The 8531-nt window shown below is 37.5% G+C and overlaps 1 protein-coding gene across 1 annotated transcript; it reads left to right on the top strand.

Moving 5' to 3' along the window:
• Nucleotides 1-1805: 1805 nt before the first annotated feature.
• On the top strand, nucleotides 1806-5184 carry avpr1ab (arginine vasopressin receptor 1Ab). Its single transcript, XM_084406773.1, has 2 exons — nucleotides 1806-2930; nucleotides 4156-5184. Exons 1-2 carry the CDS (start codon nucleotides 2063-2065, stop codon nucleotides 4557-4559), a joined length of 1272 nt encoding a protein of 423 aa, XP_084262899.1. The 5' UTR covers nucleotides 1806-2062; the 3' UTR covers nucleotides 4560-5184.
• Nucleotides 5185-8531: the final 3347 nt, after the last annotated feature.

The raw sequence follows: 8531 nt of genomic DNA, 5'->3' as shown, positions 1-8531 counted from the left end.
TCATAATAAGACTTATGCTGCATCTGAAATCGAATACTTCCCTACTATATAATATGCGAAAAACAGGAAGACAAAAAGTCCAAAAATATGGCAAAAATTTCATTCATACTACCCACATTCATACTATATAGAACGGACTTGTTTATGGTCGCAAAGTAAATTCATGTTCAAATGTAGTAGCCTACCTACTCAGACAATATGTGATTTTGAACTCTTTATTTTCCATAAGTGTTTAAGCATAACAAGTGAGATTTAAGTATTGAGTACAAACCTTTGTCCGCATCTCTGGTTCTAAGTGACCACATCTGGCTCATGAAAACCGGTGGTTGCTTCATCGTTGTTGAAAACATTGCAGCTGAAATAACATGGATTAGTACAAGTTGTGAAATTTGATTTTTTTAAATGTGCAATTAGCTATGTATTGTAAGCATTTTACACCAAAATCAGAGTGTATTTTACAGTTTGAATACTTACCCCACCTTGCTCTCTATTTACTCCTTTTCTCTTGCTCACACACACAAATGCACATTCTCTATTAGACACACACATTGATGCTCAGGCTAGATATAATGCTCAGTTGTGACCCCAAAGGTCAGCGACAAATAAACAAGGTGAATTGATCATTTATCTGACATTGAATTAAAAATCTATATTAAGATAAGTTCAAACTCATTATTTGACTGTACTCCATATACATATATATAGCCTCTAAGTGCCATCTGAAATTTTCTTCTGATAACTCGTACATTTAAGTTCAGTAATTTCACTTAAATGACAATTAATAGGTCATTTTCATTGCCATTTAAGTGAAATTAATGAATTTAAATATACGAGCTTGATAAAAATTATCATTCTAGAAGAAAATTTCAGATGGCACTTAGAGGCTTTTGCATCTGAACTCTTCATATATATATATATATATATATATATATATATATATATATATATATATATATTACATTGATGATAATGGATGCCTGTTGCTGCATTAACATGTAATGCAGTGAGATCATGTGACAACAAAATAAGCGTAATTTATTGTATTACTCAATCACAGCAGTGTACAGTACAAACTGTGCAGTATCAGTATCCATATGTTCCTTTCAAGGATTGTTTGGTGGTTACACTACAATTTGGACACAAAAAGGATCAAAATTAAATACAGGACTGAGCTGTGTATTGTCTCACTTTTTTTCTGGCCAGTTACTGATAAACACAAGATGCAAGTAATGCCAATAACTATATTGGATCCAAATGTCTCTTGCTTTCTCATACACATGCATGCAAGTCCCTGTAAGATTGCCAGCTGACATTAGTTCAAGATCAGTGTGTGCCACAAGCTCAATGCATTTTTCATTACCTATATGAAATTTGTATTTCGAACATGACTTGTTCAAATTAGAGAATTTATTGTTTCCCTTTGTCATTACGACAATCGGGGTTCCCACAGAGAAAACACAAGTGAAAAACAAGACTATATTTACAAAATGGCATACCACCTGTTGATTTATATAAAGCTAATAATAATTACTACAGAAGATTGTACAGCTAAATGAAAACTTAGAATAAAAAGGCTTTGTAAAGACTTTGACATATATGATTATTATGTCAACGTACAATGAAACGTAACGCGCTCGATTGGTTCCAATTAGGGCGCGCGGCGCGCGTACTTACATCTGCTGGTGCTAAGGTTGCTTTCATGTTGTTTGGGCGGGCAGTTGAGGATAGAGAGGCGGCTCTTGAGCTTGCCAACCTCTTCAATGGGGGCTGGATTTAAGGAATGCGACACTTATCAGACAATCCTCATGACATTTGTGAGTCAGATCACCACAACTGAGGCACAGTTATGTGGACTACCAGAATATGATCCGTGTCTCTGAAACTTAAATGCATCGGTCCGTCTAAGTGTGCTCACTTGGGGACTCTGTGGGGATCCCGATCGGTTGCCTCTTACGCACAAGCGTCCGTGCGTAATGAGACCCATGGGGTAGCGCGCGCGCTTCTCCATATACCCGTACGCGCTTTTACGCATGGGAATCACAGTTCGTTTCCAATCCCAACCATGAACAACACGTCGCGCCAAATCGCGGCGAGCAACGACACCGATCCGTACGGCAGGAACGAAGACGTGGCCAAAATGGAGATCACGGTTTTGAGCGTCACCTTCCTCGTGGCGGTCATCGGAAATCTGTGCGTGCTGCTGGCCATGCACAACACCAAGAAGAAGAGCTCGCGCATGCACCTGTTCATCAAGCACCTGAGTCTCGCGGACCTGGTGGTGGCTTTCTTCCAGGTTCTTCCACAGCTCTGCTGGGAGATCACCTTCAGGTTTTACGGACCAGACTTTCTTTGCCGGATTGTCAAGCATCTCCAGGTCCTGGGGATGTTCGCGTCCACTTATATGATGGTGATGATGACCCTGGACCGCTACATCGCGATCTGCCACCCTCTGAAGACCCTCCAGCAGCCCACTCAGCGCGCCTACATCATGATCGGGTCCACTTGGCTCTGCAGCCTGTTGCTCAGCACCCCTCAATACTTCATCTTCTCCCTGAGCGAGATCCAGAACGGCTCGGATGTGTATGACTGCTGGGGACACTTCATCGAGCCGTGGGGCATCCGAGCCTACATCACCTGGATCACCGTGGGCATCTTCCTCATCCCTGTAATCATCCTCATGATCTGCTACGGGTTCATATGCCACAGTATCTGGAAGAACTTCAAGTGCAAGACCAGGAGAGGCTCCCCACACAGCACTAAGAACGGGATGATTGGAAAGGCGTCTGTCAATAGCGTCACCATCATCTCAAGAGCCAAACTAAGAACGGTGAAGATGACATTCGTGATTGTTTTGGCGTACATTGTGTGCTGGGCTCCGTTCTTCATCGTGCAAATGTGGTCAGTCTGGGATGAAAACTTCCCCTGGGATGGTAAGATGCCATAGGGTCACACATTTTAAATGTAAAATATATATTTAAACACAATATTAAGTGTAGTTACAAATTATTTAGGTTCGTCTTTTTGCGCCCCAGCGCCATGTTTTAAAGATGTTTAAAACGTTGTGTAATTCTATAAAAGCCTTACAAATAGTGACAAACTTTAAGTTTTTTCGACGTATGCTACCGTCCAAAACGCACGGGGATCGAGCAGCTCTTGATATGGTTACGTGACGTCCTCGCGAAAAAACATATTTATTTTACGCACTCTGTGTAACTCGGACAACGGTTGTAGTCACAATTTTTTTTAAACCTAAATATGTTTATGTATATGTAAAACAACAACAACAACAGCAAAAACAGTATGATTTTAAGACCCACTTATCTTTTTCTTTGATTTCATTTTGAGGGTGATTGCTTTCTGATCATGATTCCTTTTCCTTTCAAGTGTAATTCTGTTTTCAAAGTCTAATTCTGGCATAAGACGAACCAAGTGTAACTACAAGCATCTCCAAAAATAATTGCATACATGTTCATTTTCCATACTAATGGGAATCCTAATGGTATTTCTATAAAAAATGAGACCAAACAATAAGAATGATCTAAGCTCATACTGCATTTTGCTTCAGTGTATTTGTCAGAATTTCAGTTCATCCAGGAAGATCTTATCTGTCTCTCAGAGGGTTCTTTTTGGAATTCCATTAGCATTCCTTTGAGATTAAAGGATACAGGGGCTTGTATTACTGTTTTTTTTTTTTTTTTTTTTCATTATTATCTGTGTTTATACTGTAACATTACATAATGCTCCTTATATAAATCTAATATTGTTTTATTGGAAGTGCATCTTCCAATATGGATACATACTTGAACCACTGAAGGAAAAAAAAATATTGATTACCTAATATTTTGTTCATAAGTCTGAGAGGGCATATTGATAGCTACCTTTTATTCATGAGAAATGCATAATCAAATTGCACAAAACTACAGTGCAAGATTTCATTATTATCAGATTTCAGTTCAATGTTAGTGCTTCAACTAGAGAGAAAGTAAAAAGAAAACACATTAGAAATGACAAAATACATTCCGAAACAGTTCAACCTGCAATCACAATTCCTAAACTTGTACATGTATCAACTTTTGCAAGGTCTAAACCTGCAACCTTCCAGTTCTCAGACCAAATCTTTAACCACAAGGCTAACGCCATCTTATTTCTTCTCAGATTCTGAAAATGCTGCAGTGACCCTCTCTGCCCTGCTGGCGAGTCTCAACAGCTGCTGTAACCCGTGGATCTACATGCTCTTCAGCGGTCACCTCCTCTACGACTTCTTAGGCTGTTTCTCCTGCTGGAACAAACCCCAAAACACGTTCCATAAAGAGGACTCGGACAGCAGCATCAGGAGGAACACCCTCCTGTCCAAGCTGACCGCCGCCCGGACCAAAGATGGGTTCGACTCTTGGAGAGACCCGTGCAACTCCCGAAAGTCCAGTCAGTCTGTGGGGTTAGACTATTCCCGCAAATCCAGTCAGTGTTTGCAGCTTGACTTCTCGCGCAAATCAAGTCAGAGTGTGCCTATGGAGCCCGATGGGATGGAGATGACCAAAGACATGAAAATTAATGTATAAATAAAAGAGTATATCTAGTAAAAACCATTTTAATGAGGATTTATTTACAAAAGATACAAATGGAGTCAGCTCATTTTCTGCTTCCTTACTTAAAAACATTAAATATTCATGGTGGAAGAGAGAATAATTTCATAATACTATGAATGAGAATCTACTGAGGAATGTTGTGTTCATTCTTATAAATGAATCATTTATTTTACTGCACATTATTTCGTGTTGTACTTTCCTTTATGGCTAAAGTCTGTGACTTATTGGTGAGAACCTCAGCTTCCTTTCTCAGGCTGATGTGTGTCTTATTTGTTTACATCGATAACGCAAAGCTCTTTTTGATTGGGTGGGAGCAAAAGAGTGTATCGTAAGTGTGTGTACGTTTTATGTGTCAGTTTTATGACTGACAAATAACTATAATTTGATATTAGCACTGGTGTATAACTTGAGCTGTATCTTGTATTGGTCGCGCCAGTCTTTAACTGAGCAAAGTGTGAGCTTGTCTGGTGTTTGGCGAACTGTTTATGTAAATATAAAGAATTTTGTTGTGTCAAAAAACATGTAAAGAGAATAAATCTCATGTAAATATATAAAAATCTCAACAAACGCAAATAAAACATGCCAATTACAAACTGTCTATGAGTGTGTTCAAAGTTTCAATGCCTGAAGCTGCTTGTTTGGTTAACACATTCAGACAGGCTGAAAAAGTGCTTGATTGACAGGTCTCCTCCACATTCAGATGTACTTTATTAGTAATAATGACACTAAGATCAAAGAACGATGAAATATAAACTTAATTACGTTTTTCTTACTGTCCCGGAGAGCTGCGGGAATAATTATCCACAGCGGAAACCAGTGTCTGCAATCTTGGCTGCGTAATGCAGAACACTCTCTTATTACACAGTCTCTTTCGCCCTTAATTACACCACATAACTGAATAACGTCTAATGTATCAAATTTTATTGCATTACATAACAAAATAATCAAACCAATTGGCATCTGAAACCAAATGTTGCCTAGAGTGCATTAGCGCCCATCCACTTTTTCAGCGGCGCTGGTTCAGGAAGTGTTTTTCTCCCCATTCATTTCTCAAATAGGGGTTTTAAAAAAAGTATTTGTTTAAAAGTGTTAAGCCGTGAACCAAGTCAATCAAAAACGAGGTAAATCATAAAATTACAAACTTTGATTTGAAGCAATAAATCTGACAAAAAAAAAAAAAAAAAAAAAAAAAAAAAGGTGGCCTACAAGACTGTGAACTTAACGGCTTTAGTGAGGGAAAGAACTACAATCCCATGAATCATTGCGAACTGCATAATCGAGTAAAAAGGGATGGAGAAATATAAACTCTTTTAAAAATGTTGATTACATATATTAAGTTATAAGTTATAAGTAAGTTTATTGCAATAAAATATGCACTTTTGGCAGCTCTTTTGGCTCGTTTTGCTTGTTTTGACTCTGATTGGTGGAATTTTATGTAGCCTATAATCATGGATAATGTAGTTTTTATGACGAATTCCGCTGTTAAACATGATTATTTTAACAATAAGCTGAAATAATGTGGGCTAAGAGCTTCAACAAAAACAAATACCATCGATTAACAACCTTTCAGCTCACAGTAGGTCTGTCTTTAAAAGTTTATAGATTATCGTTAAAAATCTATTTCCTTATGGAGAAAAGGTTAAAAAAAAGACACACGCGCGCGCGCACACACACACACACACACACACACACTTAAAAATAAAGGTTCTTTATAGGCATTGATGGTTGCATGGAGAACCTTTAACATCCATAAAAACTTTCCATTGAGGTTTTTTATGGTTAAGTTCTTTAGACTATTAAAATGTTCTTCACACTATGAAAAACGACTTTTCACTGGTTCTTGGTTCTTCTTTGGCATCGCTGTAAAAACTCCTTTGTGGAACCTTGGCTGCTTTATTTGGAAGCTTAACCAGGATACTAGCAGAGTGAACTTCCATTGTTGTTTCACTAACGTACAGTTTTACAATATAACAAAAGTCTTTTTATGAAATGTTTTGCTTAATAAATTGCATGTGATGTTCATCAATGTGCTTATGCTATCTTTATTTAAAATAAATACCACTTGGATTGATATTATCTAATGCACTGTCATTTTAAGTGTGTTTTAGGTATTTTGGGGCCACTGATGTGTGAGTGTGAGAAAATCTGGCATTACGCACCACTATGCATGTGAAAGGTTGATCCTTTACATCTGCTTCAATCTCAGTGCGGTTTACATTTAAACTCCCATCATATCCCACAGCTTTCTCTTATCTGCGTAAAATGAAAACCCAAGTGGCTCCAATCTCCCAATCTGAGTCTTATCAACAGGTATGTTCCGGCTGAGCCGGGATTCGAACAATCTCGTCACATAATGCGGGATTCATCTTTGGATCTGAACACTACTGGAAAGCAATCAGCGTTTTATTATAGGATTGTAACCCAATTGATAGGTAATGTTAGGCTCATCTTTTAAACTAAATGTTGCTGACGGGTAAAGCCTGCCTTGTCAATGAGTCAAACAGGAAAGGTTCGTTGTTTTTTAGGCAGCAAATCTAATAACGGCAAGGGCCATGTGGACTTTGAAAGACATTAAAAATATAAAAAGAGCCAGGAGGGAGGTTCCATCAAAACAGGTGGTGCACAGACACACACACACACACACACACAAATAAATCACACATTATCACATTGTAAAAAAGTACAAAACCTAAAAAGTTTCCTTACTATACATGGTGAATAACTGTATTAAATCTAACAGGGCATATAATGTACTTTTACAAAAAACCACAGTTAAATTTACAGTTTTGGGAAGAGAAAAAGAACGTCACCTTTTAATTTACAGGGGAAAAAAGTATATTGAAATAAATTGATAATTTGGTTAAATTCCATGTGTGACACATCACATTTAACGATTTCTCATTTAAATAATTGTTTCTTCTTAGTTATTTGTTGTCAGTTAGCTATGTACATTAATGGTTTGTGTTACATCTTATGTTGCTAAATTAATATTTGATAATGTTTTGCATTTGTCTGCATGATCCTGTGCACATTTTCGTATTAAACTCAGTTGTGATTCATAATGTTGCTTTCCCATTACCACCATTGTTTTTATGGTGTTTGTCAGTACATTATTAAAGTACAAAGGAGATTTCAGTACTATAAGTTGGTATATTAGTAAAAGAAATATATATATATTTTACTGTAAATATAAGTTAATTCCGTAAGTTAATTCTGTAAAACCATTGTTCTTCTTGTAACGTTCTAACAACCTTGAGGTTTTAACAGTAAATTTCACAGTGCACTTATAGTCTCATCAAGTAGGCTAAAAAATGTATGTACAGAATTTAGAGGTTCACTCGCTTTTTCCAAATTAGATCCAGAAGGTTCTAAAGTAGATCCAAGGCTTATCTTAGACTCTTAAACCACACGACCCACAATCTGAAAGTTAAATGTTCACTTTTGGCACGAATGGTTCCATGAAGAACCTCGGAAAAGTTCTTTGAGGAACCAAAAATCATTCATTTATGGCATTGCAGTGAAAACCCTGAATGTTCCCATCACCTTTAATTATAGAGTGAAGGAAGCCTTTTCATGATTTTCATTAATGTGTCACCTTCTCTTCAAACACACACACTCACACTAGGTTTCTGATGTTACCAGGTCTGTCAGCGGTGGCAGTTTGTGGGTGTAATTGGGTTCGCAGCGACTCGCTTGTCCTCACATGCTCCTGAAAGACAAAGACATGTTATATTAGTTCAGGTGAAGTATGATGTAACTTTCTCTCTTCACACTGATTCTAGTTGTCTATTCAGATACACATTTGACTGGAGCTTTGGTTTAAAGGAATATTCAGGTTTAAGCATCTCTGACATGCTATAAATGAACACAGCAAATGTTTGACTTAAACATAAATGTGTTCAGCACTTCATTTTCAATGTTGAACCATGCATTGTCCCATAGACA

This window comes from Rutilus rutilus (assembly GCF_951802725.1).
Source record: "Rutilus rutilus genome assembly, chromosome: 4".
Taxonomy (NCBI): Eukaryota; Metazoa; Chordata; class Actinopteri; order Cypriniformes; family Leuciscidae; genus Rutilus; species Rutilus rutilus.
Note: the sequence above shows the minus strand (reverse complement) of the source record. Positions and strands in the feature narration are given on the sequence as shown.

Excerpts from the sequence above, each read along its gene's own strand:
- avpr1ab (XM_084406773.1), top strand. The coding sequence starts at position 2,063 with ATGAACAACACGTCGCGCCAAATCGCGGCGAGCAACGACACCGATCCG. Across the intron at positions 2,931-4,155 it reads TGAAAACTTCCCCTGGGATG|ATTCTGAAAATGCTGCAGTG; the intron begins GTAAGATGCCAT and ends ATTTCTTCTCAG.